Source organism: Odocoileus virginianus, chromosome 6 (genome assembly GCF_023699985.2).
Source record: "Odocoileus virginianus isolate 20LAN1187 ecotype Illinois chromosome 6, Ovbor_1.2, whole genome shotgun sequence".
In the NCBI taxonomy this organism is placed as follows: domain Eukaryota; kingdom Metazoa; phylum Chordata; class Mammalia; order Artiodactyla; family Cervidae; genus Odocoileus; species Odocoileus virginianus.
The window spans coordinates 17,646,027-17,667,746 of record NC_069679.1 but is presented as its reverse complement, the minus strand read 5'-3'; the positions used below and the strand labels follow the sequence as shown (position 1 = coordinate 17,667,746).

General features: G+C 35.3%; 1 protein-coding gene across 1 annotated transcript; it reads right to left on the bottom strand.

The window, feature by feature from the left end:
* Positions 1-10,174: 10,174 nt before the first annotated feature.
* Positions 10,175-11,116, bottom strand: LOC110141694 (olfactory receptor 4K14-like). Its single transcript, XM_020900657.2, has one exon. It carries the CDS (start codon positions 11,111-11,113, stop codon positions 10,175-10,177), a length of 939 nt encoding a protein of 312 aa, XP_020756316.2. The 5' UTR covers positions 11,114-11,116.
* Positions 11,117-21,720: the final 10,604 nt, after the last annotated feature.

Genomic DNA, 21,720 nt, shown 5'->3' with positions numbered 1-21,720 from the left:
CAGGGGATGACCAACAGAGGGAGATGACCTAGTCATGGCTGAACACCACCTATGTTCATGGTGAAACAGTCAGCCTTGAGCTGCTGGTTTTGTTGGGTTTCAATGAAGATTAGAAACATTATAAAGTATCAACAATTTCTGATTGGAATGGAAACCCAAGGTAAATCAAGAAACTACTTCTTCAAGTCCAATATTCCTGAACATAGGGTAGCACAAACATATAAATATGACAACTATACTAAAATATCCTTGAATATGGAGGGGGCAGAGTCAAAATACTTCATCTTATCTCCATATAAACTCATAAAGAAAGGGTGGCTATAATGCAGTGTATCTGCAGGATAAACAGACATTTCACTTGTCCTGAGTGATGGGGGACTCTGGACAGGTTCCAAGCATTTATATAAACTTCATAGTCACTGTCTTATCTACCTGGTAAATCTACCTATGTGTTCTGGGGAAGAAATGAATCCCATGTTTTAGCTTCACCAAGTTTTTAGGTGACACAACAGTAGAGGAGGATGGTGACAAGATTCTATTCAGTTAATCAAGGTAGTAAGACTGTTATTCTTATACTCCTACAGCTTCTAGGAAATGCGGCTTTTAAGCAAAGAAATCAAATGGGGCAGCCAACCAAATAATAATATATTGAAATCTGTAGTCTGACTAATACAATTCTAAATAAGGGCATACATTTGGAAGACAGCTTTGTAGTGCCTTATAAAGCTAAAGAGACTATTGCCATATGATAAAGTAGTAGTACTCCTAGGTATTTACCAAACTGAGTTAAAAAATTCTGTTCATACAAAACCTGAATTTGAATGTTTGTGGCAGTTTATTCATAATTATCAAAAACTAGAGATAACCAATATTTCCTTCAATATGTTAGTGGACAAACTGATACATCCTTATAATGGAATACTATACAACAATAAAGTAATCTATCAAGTCATGAATAGATATAGAAAATCCTTAATATCTTGCTACATGAAATAAGCCAATCTGAAAAGTCTACATACTATCTGATTCCCCATATATGACATGCTAGAAAATGCAAAACTATGGAGACAGTGAAAATATAGGTGATTCTCAGGGATTCATGGGGATGGATGAGTAGCTGAAGCATAGGAGATTTTAGTATGGTGAGATTATTTTTTATGATGCTATCGTTTTGGATATATGGACTTAGACATTTGCTGCGTCTCTGTGAGGACCTAAAAGGAATGACACTGTAATAACAATGAATGCAAATTTGCTTCTAATGCCACTACGCACTAAAAGGAGCCAAGAATCTTTGGAGAAATGACTATTGTAGGAACAGGGAAGAAAGAGGAAGAATGGTGCAAAATAATCTTGGAGCATGCTTTAGTTTTAGAATATAAGGAAGTGCTCAGACATACATAAAATCACAAACTTTGATGTGGATATGTATCAAAGGGACTTAAGAGGCAAATAAAAAATCTCCCAGTATTAGATTATAATAATAATTATATATATATATATAAATATAATATATATAGATTATAGGTTGAAGTATTAGATTCTAATCCAAAGTAGAAAATAAAATCTATGACTTCATACAGATATAAATGATTGAATAAATTAGTACATGAGGTAGAAGAGAAATCACCCATGTAGAAGAATAACGGAAAAATTATGGTGTCCTATATGAGGAGAACTTAGCTCCCTATTCCTTAAGTATTGGCCAAGTAGAGTGACTTTTTTTTCAAAAAGTGCATCAAGGATAGTAGGGAAAGAAACTTTACAATTAAGCAACTGACAAACATTTCAGTCAGATAATTAAGGGCAATGTTAGTAGTATAAATCAAGTTGAAGGAACAGACCTTTGATAGGAGGTGATGAAAATAGGACTTTACCTGTGATGTTCCTCCCTTGAGTCCATGATTCTGGTGTAATCATGGGAAAAATGTCAAGTAAATGTCAATACAATGGTATCTTTCTTATGTTGCAGTTCCTTAAAAAGTTAAACATACAATTATCCTACAACCCATCAATTTCACTCCTAGTATTTAATCCCAAAGAAATAAAAACAGGTATTGAAATAAAAACTTGTACGCAAGTGTTTAGAGTAGAACTATTCACAATGACCAAGGATGGAAACAATCCAAATGTTCATCAGTTGATGAATGGATAAACAAATGTGGTAATCCATACCAAAGAATATCATTCAGCCATAAAAAGGAACAGTGCACTAATACACATTTCAATATGGTTAAATTTGAAAACATTATGCTAAATGAAAGATGCCACACACTAAAGGTAACATAATTGTTTTGATTCTTTTTGTATACAATATCCAGAATAGGTTAATTCATAGAGACAGGAAGGAGACTAATAAATGCCAGGGGCTTATTAGTGAACAGTGATTGGGATGATGATTTAACAGCACTGTGAATGTACTAAATGCCATTGGATTGCCAGGGTTCAGTCTCTGGGTCAGGAAGACCCCCAACTGCCCCCCCGAGAAGGAAATGGCAACCCACTCCAATATTCTTGCCTGAGAAATCCCAGGGACAGAGGAGCTTGGAAAGCTACTAGTCCATGTGGTTGCAAAGAGTCAAGCATGATTTAGCAACTAAACAACAAAATAATGGTGTTAAATAAGATAAGAATGGTGATGTTTGGTCTTCTGTATGTGCACATGGATTTTCTGAATAGCATTAGAGAGTTAGAGATATTTGGTATGTCAGAATTTAGTTAATGTATATAAAAAAATCACAGGGCTGAATACCAAAGCACACAAATTCTATTACCTTTTCTTCTATTAACTGATATGTCACAATCTTATTTCTTCATCTGATATGGAAGAATACTGGGTTTCCATCTCACCATTTTATTAGAAATAATAAATGAGATAATATAGGCAAAAATACTCAGCTAAGCATAAAGCTAAGTAGACCTGTGAACTCTTATTTATATGTTCTGCAATGATCTAAAAGAGAGAACATATAGCCTAGGAATTAAATCCATGGACGTTGAAATCATAAATTATTGTGTTTGAATATTGGATCTGACTTCAGCATCTTAACTTTTGCCAGTATGTTAATTTCCATATCATTTAATATTAGTGTCTCTAAAATGGGGATGGTAATTGTATTAATGAGTAAAAGGCAGGTTTAGTGTTTTCAAGGATACTCCATGGATATTCTTCCGATGTCATTCTAAATAATTTTTACTGATGTGTTTGTTAATAGGTATTCCTTTTTCGCTGGTATTGGCCTAAATGATATTTATCAATAGACATTAAAATGTTAGGAGATACTGGTTTTCCTAGAAGGTATTTTGTTGTCATATTTTATTAGACATAGATTCCTTTGTTTTCCATTTTCTTTTTAAACCAAAGTTCTAATAATTTTTTCTTCTCTTAATGTCACAAGAATTCAAAGTAGAGATCTCCTAATAAATGGCCACGGGACTCAGTTCACTGAATCATCGAGGGTCCAAGCTTGCCCTGCTCTTCACAGGGTAAAGCAATGACTGAGAGACAAGGTGTTGGGATCAGCAAGAGACTTTACCACGAGCTAGCTGGCTGACTGAGAAGATGGTGCTCAGTTCAGTTCAGTTCAGTCACTCAGTTGTGTCTGACTCTTTGTGACCCCGTGAATCGCACACCAGGTCTCCCTGTCTATCACCAACTCCCAGAGTTTAAGGGAAAAGCTGGAATCAAGATTGCCGGGAGAAATATCAATAACCTCAGATACGCAGTTGACACCACCCTTATGGCAGAAAGTGAAGAGGAACTAAAAAGTCTCTTGATGAAAATGAAAGAGGAGAGGGAAAAAGTTGGCTTAAAGCTCAACATTCAGAAAACTAAGATCATGGTATCTGGTCCCATCACTTCATGGGAAATAAACGGAGAAGACGGTGCTAGCGCCTCAAAATAACCACCTTGTCAGGGTCTGGTTGCCAGGTTCTTTTATGGATCAGAGATGGAGTGGGGAGATGAGGAGACAAAGTAAAAATACTATTCAATCCTTGCAAATGTCCACCGGAATGCCAAGCCTCAGGCAGGGGAATGTGTTGGTTTCACTTCCTTAAGTTCCTTCACAGGCAAGCAGCTCAGGTTATCTCCCCAAGGCAGTTCATTAAGTAAGCTTACAAAGGTGGCAAGATGAGGGTTAAAGTTACAGAAGCAAATCCAGCAGAAATTCAAAATTAACCTTTCCCAGTTACAAAGGGTCACCAAAAAGCTGTTGCTAGTCCTGGAGCAGTTCTAAAGAGCACTAACCACAGAGATCAAATAGGGAAACATTTCTTAAAAGGTTCAATTATAGAGAAAATATTGTTTTCTGAGCTCCTTTTTTTTGAGAGGTCAGATTATATGGGCCAGTATAATATAAGTGGCTAGCCTGCTAAAATTATCAGCTATTTTCCTTATATGGGTAAAGCAGAGCACCTCTGCGACATTGCAACAAATCTCCCACACCCTCTTTCCTCTGATTCTTATCTCCATTTCTATTTTCAATTCAGCAAGCATTTGCTGAACCGCTACAGGTGCCAGCCTTTTCAAAGTGAAGTTAGTATTTCATTCCAGGTTGCTTGAATTGCTTCATATACCTTGATTGTTTCCTGATTTACAGGGAACCTTTTGGGTCTGGACTATATTTCATTAGGAATTTGAAGTGTTACTTGCTCAGTCGTGCCTGACTCTTTGTGATCCTATGGACCATAGCCTACCAGGCTCCTCTGTCCATGAAATTCTACAGTCAAGAATACTGGAGTGGGAAGCCATTCCCTTCTCCAGTGATTTTCCCGACCTAGGGATTGAAACGAGTTGCCCTGCATTGCAGGCAGGTACTTTACCGTCTGAGCCAAATAAGTGGAATACATATATTGGAAGGACAGAGGAGGAAATAAAAAGCCTCCTAATGCCCAGGTCCAGCTTGTCAGTCCAAATGGTGATTACGTCTTTGTGATAATCTTCCTCAACACCATCATGAAGTGGATGCTATCTTACTATTCAAGCCATTAAATTGCAAAAAGAGCATTGTATTTTCAAGTGGAAATCATACATAAGAGATTAGGTTTAAGCAGGTCCACAGGCATAGAGAAGTTACATTAACTTATGACTCACTTCATTCAACAACTACTACTGCCCAGTTGCCTTCCTTTTCCCCCAACATACACCTATAGTTAACACAGAGAATTCCTTATAATGAGTAGAATGAAAATTTAAAATTTAGGCCTGAACATACAGATGGTTTTCCATGATATGTTGGTAGCAACTAGGAGTAAAAGTCTACAGCTTTACTGTCTCAATTTAGTGACATATTATGTTTGAATATAACTCAGTTGTAGTTAGTATTTGGGCTTCCGAGGTGGTGCTAGTGGTCAAGAACCCACCTGCCAATTCAGGAGATGTAAGAGATGCGGGTTCGATCCCTGGGTTGGGAAGAGACCCTGGAGGAGGGCATGGTAACCCACTCCAATATTCTTGCCTGGAGAATCCATGGACAGAGGATCCTGGTGGGCTACAATCAGGACTTGAACACAACTGAGCAACTTAGCATGCACATTGTCAGTATTCTGATTATGGTTCTGAAAAGCACTAATAAGAAATTTTCCCATTTGAAAGAAATGCAAGCAATGTATTTGGTTTTCCACTTTGTTTGGCTAGAAGCATACATATATACTAATTCACAAAAAGTTATTAATGGTTTAGTTAGATGATCAGAACTTAAATAGAACTGGAAGACTGTGGGCAAAGAATTCCTTGGGGAGAATTGGTGGTAATTGATCTCTCAGAATGGTCACAGATTATGAAAAATCTGTGTCTGGTGTATTCTTACCAAAGGGTATCCATTATAGAGGAAACTTTAGTAGTAGACTAATAAATTCTATGCATGCTCACCTCTTTTTCCAGCCATCTCTGGTGCTTGCTAAATACGATTTTGTACAAAATAACCATGGTCAGAAATTATGTATTGCTATCACTGCATTTGATCAAGTTTATTTTATAGCAAAGCAATTAGCAACAACAATGATTATAGAAGTGGATTTGTGGTCATGGAATTTATGAATCATAGCTTACTTAATCACCCATAAATAGCTGATCTAATAAGTGGTAAGATGGCATACTGAAGACTTCCTTATGAGTCTTTTGGGAGGTAATATTTTCATTCTCTGATTCTGGAATCAAAATGTGGAAGTTATAGTTAATCTTTATACTCTGATGCTTCATAACCCACTCACAAAATGTTTGCTTCCCACCTACCAATTTGAACACTTCCACCAGAGTAGATAGTATTTTCACTAACTTGGAAGTTAAGACTGACTACTGGCCATTTCATGATGAAACTGAAAGAGGAGAGTGAAAAAGTTGGCTTAAAGCTCAACATTCAGAAAACTAGGATTATGGCATCCAGTCCCATCACTTCATGGGAAATAGATGGGGAGACAGTGGAAACAGTGTCAGACTTTATTTTTTGGGCTCCAAAATCATTGCAGATGGTGACTGCAGCCATGAAATTAAAAGACACTTACTCCTTGGAAGGAAAGTTATGACCAAACTAGATAGCATATTAAAAAGCAGAGACATTACTTTTGCCAACAAAGGTCCGTCTGGTCAAGGTTTTTTTTTCAATGGTCATGTATGGATGTGAGAGTTGGACTCTAAAGAACACTGAGCACTGAAAAATTGATGCTTTTGAACTATGGTGTTAGAGAAGACTCTTGAGAGTCCCTTGGACTGCAAGGAGATCCAACCAGTCCATCCTAAAGGAGATAAATCCTGGGTGTTCATTGGAAGGACTGATGCTGAAGCTGAAACTCCAATCCTTTGGCCACCTCATGCGAAGAGTTGACTCATTGGAAAAGACCGTGATGCTGGGAGGAATTGGGGGCAGGAGGAGAAGGGGACGACAGAGAATGAGATGGCTGGATGGCATCACTGACTCGATGGGCATGAGTTTGAGTAAACTCCTGGAGTTTGTTTTGGACAAGGAGGCCTGGAGTGCTGCGATTCATGGGGTCGCAAAGAGTCAGACATGACTGAGTGACTGAACTGAACTGAATTGGCCATTTAAGTTTGGCTAGAGAATGTGGAAAACTATGCATCCCACTGATTAATATCTGTGAGGATGATTATAAAAGAAACCAGTGAGAATTAAGGAGAATTTGCCTTTCTGATAAGTGTGTGAAAAGTAATGCCAGATGGTATGAAAGCGACTGTAATGTTTGAGTTGAGAGCATGTGATACTTGTGTTTGTTGTGGCAAATTATATTACAAGATAATATAAGCTGGATTTTTCATCCTTATGCCATTCTATCTTCAAAATATTAGAAAATTCATACAAATTTTACTTAAGAGGTTTATTTTTTAAAGACTGAGAGAAATAAAAAGATACCCATTATCCTAGGTAGGATAAAAGATGAGTCAAAAATACAGAGATGACAGTGCAGCAAATGAATGGGCCTACCCCTGAGAAAGAACTGAGGCAACCGCCCGAGATAGAGACAGCCCTGTGGTTGGCTCTTGGTCTTTTGGCACCGGCTCTGTGCAGGCATGTTCTTGGTGATGTTTCTTCCATTCCCAACTTTCACTTCATGATAAAGTTAGCTTGCAAACCATATTACTCCCCGTATTTTTATACAGTTATATTGATAGAGACACTCTAATATTTTATTCTTGGCATAATTTATTCTTTCACTCTCAGGAATAATTTTCTATTGTACTGTGTAGTGTCATACAATAAATGAAAAATTTGGGGATCAGATTGATCTTTGAATCCTTAAGTGGAGAAAAAATTAAATTGTACTATCTTGAGGAACTGTATTTCATATTTCTGAGTCTCATTTTCTTATCCATAATTTGGATAATGTAATAATAGTAAATTTATATAATAAACATAACAGTGGTATAGAGTAGGCATTCAAGGATGATAAGTACTATTTTTTTGCTAAAGTTGTTTTAATTTTTTCACTTTAGTTGAAGCATATTTGGTTTAGAATATTATACAGTATTAGTTTTAGGTGTACAGCAAAGTGATTCAGTTATATATGTATACATATATATATGCTCAATATATGTTTTTATAGGTTATTGCAAGATATTGCATAAAATTCCATGTGATATATAGTAAATCCTTGTTGCTTATCTATTTTATCTATAATACTTTGTATCTGTTAATTCCTTTCTCCTCACTTATCCCTCCTTCCATCCTTTCCCCTTTGGTAACTCTAAGTATGTTTCTTTTGAGAGTCGGTTTCTGTTTTGTGCCTAGATTCATTTGTATTATTTTTATATTCTACACATTTCTACACAGAAGGGATAGCATATAATATTTGTCTTTCTCTCCATGACTCATTTCACTTAGTATGATTTTCTCTATATTCAGCTATTTTGTTAAAAATGACAATACTTCATTCTTTTTTGTATCTGAGTAATATTCCAGTATGTGTGTGTGTGTGTGTGTGTGACATCTTCTTAAATCAGTCTTCTGTTGATGAGGAGTTGGTTTGTTTCCATGTCCTGGCTATTGTAAATAATGTTCCTATGAACATTGGGGTGCATATATCTTTTCAAATTAAGTTTTCATGATTTCTGGATATATGGCCAGAAGTGGGATTGCTGTACTTTTATTTCTAGGCTCTCTGTTTTGTTCCATTGACCTATATGTCTATTTTGTGCCAATGCCATGCTCTTTTGATACTGTAGCTTTATAGTATAGTCCGAATTCTAGAAGGGTTATGTCTCCAGCTTTGTTCTTTTTCTTCCGGATTGCTTGGCAATTCTGGTCTTTTGTGGTTCCATACAAATTTTAGGATTGTTTGTTCTAGTTCAGTGAAGAATGCTATGAATGTTTTGAAAAGTATCACAGTAAATTTGTAGATTGCTTTGGGTGGTATAGCCATTTTAACAGTATTAATTCTTCCAATCTAAGAGTATGAGATATCTTTCTATTCCTTTGAATAAGTTTCAATTTTCTTTATCAGAATTTTATAGTTCTCAAAATACAGATTTTTCACCTCCTTGGTTAAAATTATTCCTAGGTATTTTATTTTATTTATTTTATTTTTTTGGTCTTTTACTTTTGACACAATTTTAATTGGAATTTTTTTTTTTTTGCTTTCATTCTCTGATACATCATTGTTATGTAAGTACATCACTTTTATTCTGCCATTTTTCTGTTTTTGTTTCCATATTAAGAGAAATTAAATTTTTAAATGTACCATATTTTTATTTTAGGACTTCTATTGTTGATTCTTACAACTGATTTTCAATTTACTTAATTTATACCTCTAAAGAAAAGCAAATTTTATTATTTAAAGTTTTTAGGAATTTTTAATTCATGAAAAAAAAACTGTACTTAAATACACCATGATTGATAAATGGTATTGATATTTGAATTACAAAAATGGCCCTTTATATATCAATTAAAATACATTTCTTGAATGTTGATTACAAGTACTAAGTACTGCAGTCTCAAGAATTAACCAGGTAAGGCGTAGCCCCTACCATTAAGGAGTCTACAATTTCAGGACTTCTAAACCAATGGTTAATATAATTCAAAGTATAAATGTTATCCTTGAGACTAAGATAATCAAAAGAAATATCATTTGGTTCTTTTTTTCTTTTATTGAGTTAAAGGAAACCAAACACAGAATAGCTTCTGCTGTTATTCTAGTGTCCACTGTCATTCCTATGTACTGTACCACTGTTATTCTCTCTTTATTTTTCCCCTACTGCTTTCCATTAGTATTTGGGTAGAGAGTTAAGCTAAACAGTGATTCAGTTGACAAGAGGTTAAGTGAAAAGTCTGAGGAAAAGAGTCAGTGTTACAGAAACACATTCCAAATGGAGTTAGGAGAAAATTCTAAAGAAGTTTATTAAGATGCTATCCATCAGAATGGCTGTATAGCTTTGTTGAATGAATTTTAGCTTCTCACTTAATACAGTTAAAGGAATAGGAAAGCTAATTAGACAATTCCCTGACAAAGAAGAACTATTTGTGTTGAGTTTTAGGGAAACATTTTGTGGTGTTCTACTGGTTGATTAGTAAATTGTAAAATTCCATGAACTTTATAAACCCTATTCCTGTACTTGGAGACAGGCATAACATGTAGATATAAATTGAATGCCTAGAATGCTCAACCTCTTTTTTAAGGTCAGTATATTGTCAATTTGAAGTGCTTCCAGTGAGGTTTCTGGGCATTAAATATTTCCCTTGGGATGTATGTAGTAGCTTCTGAATCTCTTTATAGCAATTTTTATCTCTTTATTTCTCAGGGTATAAATGGCTGGATTTAGAAGAGGTGTAATAACAGAGTAAAACACGGCAAGAAATTTGTCCATCCAGGTGATGCTGGGTGGCCACACATAGATGAAGATGCAGGGCCCAAAGAAGAGCAGCACCACTGTGATGTGGGCAGTGCAGGTAGAGAGTGCCCTAGAGGTGCCAGCTTTAGAGCTTCGGCGAACAGTAAGAAGAATATATGTGTAGGATATCAACAACACTATAAAGCATGTCATGGTTGGAACTCCACTGTCAGCATTCATTAATATCCCCCAGTTATAAGTGTCTATGCAGGCAAGCTTGATTACCAGTGGTATGTCACAGAAGAAACTGTCGATTTCCCTGGGGCCACAGAAGGGCAATTGCACAATCACAACTATTTGACTCACGGCATGCACAAAGCCAATGGTCCAGGAAGTCACCACAAGCCCAATGCACTTTTGAAGGTTCATTATGGTTGAATAGTGGAGTGGCTTGCAGATGGCCACATAGCGGTCATAGGCCATTACCACCAATAGCACCACCTCATCCCCTCCAAAAAAATGCACAAAGAGGACCTGGCACATGCAGCCTCCAAAGGAAATAGTCTTGTTCTCTCTGACAAAGTCTGTGATCATCTTAGGAGTGGTCACTGAGCAAAGCCACATATCAACAAAGGACAGGTTGGCCAATAGGAAGTACATGGGAGAATGCAGATGGGGGTCAGTGATGATTAAGATTATGATGGCAATGTTTCCCAGTACAATGATCAGGTAAAGCATAAAAAACATCAGTAAGAGGAAGACCTGCATAGTCCATGACTGGCAAAGTCCCAGAAGCACAAATTCTGACACTGCAGACAGATTTCCTGCATCCATTTAATTCAGCACGTCCTCTAAAACCACCAGGAGAAAAAGACAGATTTTTCAGTTAGTGGGATGGGAAAGGATACTTAATCTTTAGAAATTGGTTGAAATTCTATCTCAATGAAGTTTAAATTCATTGAAAATTAGCATCTATATCTGAAAGTGAAAATTTAATTGGGAAGACAAATATTGGGAAAATACTCATGGTGTTATGACCAAAAGAGAAGTAAATGCCTACAATTTTCTGTCCAAGATAGAATTCTTATAAATGATTAACTAAGAGGATATTCCAACAAAGAAAAAGTGAGAAGGTGGACAGCAAAATGAAAGGCTGAGAAAAGATTGTAGTGTCACCTAGAAACTAGGTTCATTCTGCTTCCCCAGTGAAAAGAATCTGAGTGCAGGACCAACAACTGATATACTGTAATAAGCTATGATTTGAGTAGTCTGCTTAGGAAGATGATGGTGAACAGATACTGAAGTCCAAAACAAATGCCATGGCACAAAATTACAGTATCTCTCTATTATGCATATTGATTTCTTTAAGCCTCATTTGAATGTCTTCTATAAGACATCATTTAATTAAATTTTTACCTTATTTTGCTACATTATATATTGGGACAATGTTTAGGTGAAAAGTCATATAAAAAGTCATATAATAAATACCAGGCATGATAATTCACATGCTTAATCAAGCACATAATTTATCATTGTTTAAGATCACAAGTCAATAAAATTCATTTAGTTAGCTAAATCTATTAGAAAAAATGTCTGGAGAATTATGTGAGAAAGGGAGGTTACTCAGACTCAGGTTCTGTTTTGATGACATCTGAATGAAAGTTCCTTATAACTCGAGCTTATGAATAGAAAATGTTTGCTTTCAATTATATCAATAGATGGTAGGAAACCCCTAGGTTTTGAAATATCACCATAAATGTATAAAAATACTTTCTAAGATTACAACAAGCTATAGACATGTGTAAGCAAAGCATATCTTTGTTAGTGCTGATTGAATATGAAGTTAAACTTCAGAGATCATCAATTATTGACCTCTAAATAGAATAAAGATATAGCTTATATTAATCCTTAAGTACATTAAGAATTCCTCTCGAGCTGAATGGTGGAAATATGACTGTGTATCTCTGAAGTGAAAGTGAAAGTTGCTCAGTCCTGTCTGACTCTTTGCGACCCCAAAGACTATACAGTCCATGGAATACTCCAGGCCAGAATACTAGAGTGGGTAGCCTTTCCTTTCTCCAGGGGATCTTCCCAACCTAGGGATTGAACCCAGGTCTCCCACTTTGCAGGCGGATTCTTTACCAGCTGAACCACAAGGGTGTGTGTCTCTCTTCCCCTTCTATTTATTTCCCTTGGCTTTGTTTTACTTTTTGGGTGCTGCATTTTCTTTTATCCTTTGAAATCTCAAGAGTGATGCTAAGGAGAGCAGGTGAACAATGAAAACTATTACCTCATCATGAGCACTGGTTTTCCCTTCCCTTATAATGTGAACTCAGAAGTATAGAGAAAGGATGGAAAGAAAAAATCATTTCTTCAAAAAATTAGGTGACTCACACATTTGCTGTGAAAGGGGGAACATGTAATGATAGTCTCACAGCTTAAAGATAAATATATCCTCCATGATAGAGATATGTTTAATTTCAAAAGAAAGTATCCTATATTACACACAATAGACTTATGTCCCCTGAGAAATTTGAATGATTTTACCTTTCCTTGGAAACTTAATTTTTGTCAAGATAAATCTATCAAGATGACAGATGAGGCATAGTTTTCTATATTTTTTTAAATACCTCTTGGGATTGGAAGAATCAATATTGTCAAAATGACTATACTACCCAAAGCAATCTATAGATTCAATGCAATCCCTATCAAGCTACCAACGGTATTTTTCACAGTACTAGAACAAATAATTTCTCAATTTGTATGGAAATACAAAAAAACCTCGAATAGCTAAAGCAATCTTGAGAAAGAAGAATGGAACTGGAGGAATCAACCCTGCCTGACTTCAGGCTCTACTACAAAGCCACAGTCATCAAGACAGTACGGTACTGGAACAAAGACAGAAATATAGGTCAATGGAACAGAATAGAAAGCCCAGAGATAAATCCACGAACCTATGGACACCTTATCTTCAACAAAGGAGGCAAGAGTATACAATGGAAAAAAGACAACCTCTTTAACAAATGGTGCTGGGAAAACTGGTCCACCACTTGTAAAGGAATGAAACTAGAACACTTGCTAACACCATACACAAAAATAAACTCAAAATGGATTAAAGATCTAAATGTAAGACCAGAAACTATAAAACTCCTAGAGGAGAACATAGGCAAAACACTCTCCGACATAAATCACAGCAGGATCCTCTATGATCCACCTCCCAGAATATTGGAAATAAAAGCAAAAATAAACAAATGGGACTTAATGAAACTTAAAAGCTTTTGCACAACAAAGGAAACTGTAAGCGAGATGGAAAGACAGCCCTCAGATTGGGAGAAAATAATAGCAAGTGAAGAAACAGACAAAGGATTAATCTCAAAAATATTCAAGTAACTCCTGCACCTTAATTCCAGAAAAATAAAAGACCCAATTAAAAAATGGGCCAAAGAACTAAACAGACATTTCTCCAAAGAAGACATACAGATGGCTAGCAAACACATGAAAAGATGCTCAACATCACTCATTATCAGAGAAGTGCAAATCAAAACCACAGTGAGGTACCATTACACCAGTCAGGATGGCTGCTATCCAAAAGTCTACAAGCAATAAATGCTGGAGAGGGTGTGGAGAAAAGGGAACCCTCTTACACTGTTGGTGGGAATGCAAACTAGTACAGCCGCTATGGAGAACAGTGTGGAGATTTCTTAAAAAACTGGAAATAGAACTGCCATATGACCCAGCAATCCCACTGCTGGGCATACACACCAAGGAAACCAGATCTGAAAGAGACACGTGCACCCCAATGTTCATCACAGAACTGTTTATAATAGCCAGGACATGGAAGCAACCTAGATGCCCATCAGCAGATGAATGGATAAGGAAGCTGTGGTAGATAGACATCATGGAATATTACTCAGCCATTAAAAAGAATTCATTTGAATCAGTTCTAATGAGATGGATGAAACTGGAGCCCATTATACAGAGTGAAGTAAACCAGAAAGATAAAGACCAATACAGTATACTAACACATATATATGGAATTTAGAAAGATGGTAACGATAACCCTATATGCAAAACAGAAAGAGACACAGATGTACAGAACAGACTTTTGGACTCTGTGGGAGAAGGCGAGGGTGGGATGTTTCGAGAGAACAGCATCAAAACATGTATATTATCTAGGGTGAAATAGATCACCAGCCCAGGTTGGATGCATGAGACAAGTGCTCAGGCCTGATGCACTGGGAAGACCCAGAGGGATTGAGTGGAGAGGGAGGTGGGAGGGAGGATCGGGATGGGGAATACATGTAAATCCATGGCTGATTCATGTCAATGTATGACAAAAACCACTACAATATTGTAAAGTAATTAGCTTCCAACTAATAAAAATAAATGGAAAGATTAAAAAATTAAAAAAAAATACCTCTTGGGATAAGGGATATGGAAGATAGCTAGTAGCAAAAGCAGAATTTCAACTGGGTTTGAGAGAGGAATTTCTTAAAAGATTAATATGTACATTGCTGAGGAACCACTTACCAAAAAGAAATGATAGTGTTTTTAAAATCAGTTTTGAAATTGTTAATATTTCATAATATTAGAGACTGATTATATCAATCAATATCAATCTAACATTTGAGAAAACTAGTAGAATAACCCGTTGGCCTTTTAGATTAGTCAGATTTGGTCTAAACTCCAGCTTTATTACTTGTTGACCTTGTGATCTTGAGATAAATTTATTTCTATTTCCATTTCCTCATCTGTGAAATGAGAACACTCAAACTAATAGACTTGTCTTCAAATCAGAAAACATATAGAAATTACTTAAAGTTGTCTGATATTCAGCATATGTTTAATAAACTAGTTATTTCCCTTCCTTATTCATTAAAATGTAACTCAAAGCTCTGCAGTTTCCAAAGATTTCAAGAAATAATCTTAGTTAATTGCCAACCACCTTATATATAAAGTAAATTTTATTTAAAATAATAACTGGTTACATTTTCTTTAAATTAAATAAGCAACTTTACAGGATGTGGATGCAAAGGAAATATCAAGAAGCAAGAATTGCGTCTTAACTTTCCTGGTGGCTCAGAGGGTAAAGCGTCTGCCTTCAATGCAGGAGACCTGGGTTCGATCCCTGGGTGGGGAAGATGCCCTGGAAGGAAATCGCAACCCACTCCAGTATTCTTGCCTGTAAAACTCCATAGATGGAGAAGCCTGGGGGCTACAGTCCACGGAGTCACAAAGAGTCGGACGTGATGAGTGACTTCACTTCCGTGAGTTTAACAAGTTTTTCACCTTTTACATCTGCTTTTATCTAGGAAGTGTTTCATATTTTAAGAAAGTCTTCAAGAGAAGAGTACATTTTTTAAAAGCACCTTTAGAATCCTGTAACTTAGGGTCAGTTTTCACAAGAAGAGGTAGTTATAACTTTGCGATTAGTGAAAATGAAAAAATTAGGGAAAGGAGACAAATTGAGTTACTCTTTTTTAGAGTATTAAAATACAGCCAAGCATTTTTCATCCCCTTCTAGATTCAAGGTCCTCCTATTAATTTTTTATAGTAGCAATTGTAAAACTGTGATTATCAACATTTTTAATTTTACAAACAGAAACTTGGACACAGAATTTAATAGATAGTCTGAGATATACACCAGGGAAAGTACACAGGGAAATTGTCCAAGTTCCTAAAGTTCCTTCTCTACCTAAAGCTGCTCTCTTTTCTTCCTAAGGTTATGAGTTTTAATCCTGTTAAATCCTATTAACCCTACAGTAACTTAGTATTTCATCTCCTCACTGGATATATAATTATTTTTTCTTCTATCTGTATGCTGAAAGTTACCTTATTATGTAGTACGCTCTCTGATATAAAACTCTTATCTTTTAAATGAAAAGTACCATTTAGCCAGGATAGCTGGAAGTTGCTCATAATCAAGTAGTTGTTATAATATTCAAAGAGCCGTGATCTCTCAAAGCAGACTTGAGAACACCTCTGAGGCATGGCATTATGATGGCATGTATACTGTTGTTAAACAGACCATGGAAATTCCAGTAGGATAACTCATTATCTCTTTAAAGATCAGAAGCCAAACAAGTCATACTCAACTGTAAGCATAGGGGGCATGCATGAAACAGATGCATAGAAATATTTTTAAAATTATTTTAAGGAAGAAAGTTCTAGAGAATATGAGATAACTTACTAAGATCAGATTTCTCTAAGACCAGATTATTTTTTATTCTTCTCTTCTGATATATGCTTGAGATAACATCCACTGTGGAGTGGAAACAGTATCTGTGGGAGAAATTTCCCTCAGCCTGACATATATTTACCACTGGAATCCCCTGGGTGAATTTTTCCTATTACTTGTTCTGGACAGAACAAGAATCATGAAAATAATTTACAGTGTACATCTCTTAGGGACATCTTTGCTAAGAGCAGTAACTTTTGCATATTCTGGAAATCAGAACTGGAGTCAAGAAAAATCACACATAAAGCAGCTTAGAATAGTGAAGTTTTAAATTACTTTTTTTTAACCTGTAAGTACTAAGATGTATTCTGCAGTCTTAATCTCTAACCAGATCTAAATAATCAGATGCAATTAAGATTTAATTCCAGTTTTAAGAAACCATACCCTGACCAGTGTGTGATACATGACCACCAATAGAAAACCCTCATGTGAATGGCAAGATTACTTCACTATTTAGAAAACATTCAAAGAAGATTTGATAACCTACCTTTTTCAAACTCTCTAATAACTTGGAGAGGGAAAATTCTCCAAACACATTACTGAAACCAGCATTACTCTGATTCCAATACCAAACAAAGACATCACACACACACAAATTATAGGCCAACAACATTGATATACATAGATGTAAAATTCCTGAACAAAATACTAGCAACTGAATCCAACAATTAATTAATTTAATCATATGTCACAATCTAGTGGCATTTATTCCAGGAATGTAAAGATGTTTCAGTATTCACAAATCACTATAATTTATCATATTAATGAAAAGAGGGATAAAAATCAGATGATTATCTAAAGAGAAGCAGAAATGCATTTGACAAAATCCAGCATCCATTAACAAAAACTCTGAAAAAATTTGAAATAGTTTCCTCTAAGATCAGGAACAGAACAAGGATGACCAGTCTCACCACTTTTGGTTAACATAGTATTGAAAGTTCTAGCCATGGCAGTTGGGCAGTAAAAATGAAAGTCATCAAAATCTGGAGGGCTTCCCTGATAGCTCAGTTGGTAAAGAATCCAGCTGCAATGCAGGAGACCTCGGTTTGATTCCTGGGTCGGGAAGTCTGCTGGAGAAGGGATAGGCTACCCACTCCAGTCTTCTTGGGCTTCTCTTGTGACTCACTGGTAAAAAATCTGCCTGCAAGCAGAAGACCCAGGTTCAATTCCTGGGTTGGGAAGATTCCCTGGAGAAAGACATGGCAACCCACTCCAGTATTCTTGCCTGGAGAATCCCATGGATGGAGGAGCCTGGCAGGCTACAGTCCATGGGATCACAAGAGTCGGACACGACATAGTGACTAAACCAACCAACCAAAATCTGAAGAGAAGATATAAAAATGTCATTATTTGAAGGTCACATGGTACTAAATATAAAGAGCTCTAAAGACTTCATCAAAAAACTGTAAAAACTAATAAATTAATTCAGTAAAATCAGAGAGTACAAAATTAATTTACAGAAGTCTATTTCAGTTGTACATGCTACACGAAGGTAAATTAAGAAAACAAACCCATTAAAAATTTCATCAAAAAGAATTTAAAAACCTAAGAATAAATATAATTGTAGAGGTTTAAGTTCTATATGGTGAAAACTGTAAGACACCAATGAAAGCAATTAGAAGATACAAATTAAAAAGATGTTTTGTGTTAATGGATTGGAAGAATTAATATTATTAAAATGTTCTTGCTACCCAAAGGAATCTACAGATTCAGTGTAATCCCTATCAAAATTCTAAAGGTATATTTCACAGAACTACAGCAAGTAATTAAAAGATTTGTATAAATCAAAAACAATCCTCAATAGCCAAAACAACCCTGAGAGAGAAGAATAAAGCTGGAGGTATCATAGTGTCTGATTTTAACTATCAAGCTATAGTAATCAAAATATTTTGGTACTGGCACAAAAACGGACACACAAGATTAATAAAACAGAGGTGAGAGTCCAGAAATAAAATCACATGAATATAAACAATTTATGACAAAAGAAAAAAGGTCATACACTGAAGAAAAATAGACTTCAATGAATGGTGTTGGGAAAAATGGACAGCCACATGTGATAAAACTAGATCATTATCTTTCACCATTCACAAAAATTAACACAAAATGGATTAAAGACATAAGTGTAAGACCTGAAACCATAAAATTCTTAGAAGAAAGCACAGGCCATAACCATACTGACAGCAGTTTTATTGATGTTTTTGTCCATGTGACTTCTGATGCAAGAGCAGCAAAAGCAAAAACAAACAAAAGAAACTAGAGTAGCTAGAATGCTTCCCACAGCAAGGAAAACTAGAGACAAAATTAAAAGAGAATCTAAGAAGTGGGAGAAGATGTTTGCGAATCACATATCTGACAGGTGGTTATAAAATATATAAAGTCATACAACTTAACAAGCAAACTGATTTAAAAATGGGTAGAGGGTCTGAATAGACATTTTTCCAAAGAAGACAAAAAATACATGAAAAAATGTTCAATACCACTAATTCTTGGGGAAATGCAAATCAAAACCATAATGAGATATGCTTCACACATGTTAGAATGACTATTGTTGAAAGGAGAGTGATAACAAATGTTGGAGTGGGTGTGACAAAAAAGGAGTCCTTGTACATTATTGGTGTAAATTAGTGCAGCTGCCATGGAAAGAAGTATGGAGACTCCTCTAAAAATTAAGACTAGAGCTAACATATGAAACAGCAATTCCATTCTGAATATTTATCCAAAGAAAACCAAACATATATAGGTGTATATGCACCCCTATATTCACTGTCCCATTATTTACAATAGCCAAGATATAGAAACTAGTGTCCATCAGTGGATGAATGGATGAAGGAGATGTGGTGTATATACACAATGGCATATTACCCAGCTCTAAAATAGAACGAACTCTGTCATTTGTGACAACATGGATGGACCTTGAAGGTTTTATGCCAAATGAAATAAATCAGATGAAGATGACAAATACTGTATGATTTCAGTAAAATGTGAGATCTGAAACAACAAAGCAAACAGAAACTCATAGGTACAAAGACCAGATTAGTGATCGCCAAAGGGGAAAGGGGTTGAAGAGTAGGTGAAATTGGTTAAGAGTGTCAACTGATTGATGATGAATATAAGTGTACTTAGACTTGGTGTTGATTACTTTGTAGGGTTTACAGATGTCAAATTATCATTCTGTACACCCAAAATTTATATAAGTAAATAAACACATAAAAAATAAATAGAAGTAACCTGAAAAACACTAATTTTACTGAGCCATTTAAAATGCAATATACACTTGAAAGTAATATATTAATAATATTTTGAGTCACCTATGCATCAATAAATTTAGAAAAAATAAATATGCAATATTGCTGAGTGTATTAACAATGATTTAACTTCACCATTAAAATAATTGCATTCATTATGCAAAAAAATTTTAATGCTATTATATAAAAAATTTTACACCAAACATGGTTTCTCCTATATTATTTTCTAGATTATTTATAGCTTACATTTTTAAATACATCTGTGATCCATAATGAGTTAGTGTTTGTGAAAGATGTAAGGTCTATGTTTCGATTCTTGGGATTTTTGCATGTGGATATCTAGTTGTTCCTTCACTAACTAGATCTTTGCTGTATCAAATTGTGTTTCTTTGTCAACTGATTGACAAAGTTTCCTATGTATGTCTATTTCTTGGCCTTTTATACTGTTACATAGATATCTTTCCATTCTCTAGCCAATACCACACTGTATTGATTGCTGTAGCTTTATAGTAAATCTTGAAGTCTAGTAATTCAGGCTTCTGACCTTGTTCTTCTTCTTCATCCTTTTACTTTTAATCCATATCTTTATATTTAAAGTGTGTTTGACATGTAATATGTAGTTGCATCAATATTCATGAGATATTGGTCTGTAGTTTATTTTGTGTCATTTTTGTGTTGCTTTTGCACCAGAGTAAAGTTGTTCCCTACTCCTCCATTTTCTGGAAGAGTGTGTTGAGAATTGGAATTATTTATATATAATATATAAATTATGTTTTATGAAACATAAATTATATATATATATATTATAAATAATATATAAAATATATAAATATTTGGTAGAATGCACCAGTGAAGTCATTAGGGCCTGGCTTTTTCATTTTAGTAAGTTTTGTAATTCTTAATTCAATTCTTTTTTCTTATGTCTTCAATTCTCTATTTTTTCTTGTGTCTTTTTAGGTATTTGCCCATTCCATGTAAAATATCTAATTTATTGGCATATTGTTTTCTATAGTATTCTTTTTAATTCCTCAGCATATGGATAGACCACAATTTGTTTATTAATTTGAGTTATTTCAAGTGTTGGTATTATGAACTGAGTGCTATGAACGTTTGCAAAGCCATTGTGTGGAACAAGAGACAATAATGGATTCCTTTCAGAATGTAATAACACTGGAGAGCAGTTCCTGCAGATTCAGAAACTCCAACTAGAACCCCAAAGCTCCAGGTTCAGTTTCTTGTAGTTAGATCTGCTTCCCAGTTACACAAATTGAGCTTCTAGGTCTTTTTTTCCATTTTTCTCTACCTTTTCTTCTATCTTTTCCTAGTCTCCACACCCACTGGACACCAATTCCCTAGGGCTTTGGTCTCAGCAGGTTGTCGTGGAATAAAGGAGATAAACCAGTTCATGATATGATATGCATGACTAAAACCAAGCAAATATGTTATGTTTGTAATTTTGTATACTTACGTACTTTTTTTAAGGAAATGGTTTTATCACTAAAAGAATGACAAAAATAGTGGAATTTTAGGATGTGTGGCAAGTAATAATCAGTGATCATTTTGGGGAAAGTACTCTTTCAGGCACTATTGAACTTTACCAAATGTATGTATACCTGTGTGTGGTCTGTCCCTATGCTTCCTCTCTGAAGATGGGTAAGACCATCTTTTGTGGACATGTCAAATCCAGCTCTGATCCTTGTAGGGTACAGTGAGTTCTCTAAATGCCATGGCTTCTTTCCTACTTTCAGATAGTTGTGAGTGACCCAGAAAATCTTTCATGGATCTCTACCTATTTTTTGCATATTTATCTTTGGCCTGGGAGAAAAGTAGTGGAGACACTGAGGTGTGTGCATTTATGATAGAATAAGTATGTTATTTTCTGTCATACTGCTTCTGTTTCAGTTATCATTCACAAACTTTTGATTTGCTCTTTAAGGTGGGAATATTTATTTTTTCAG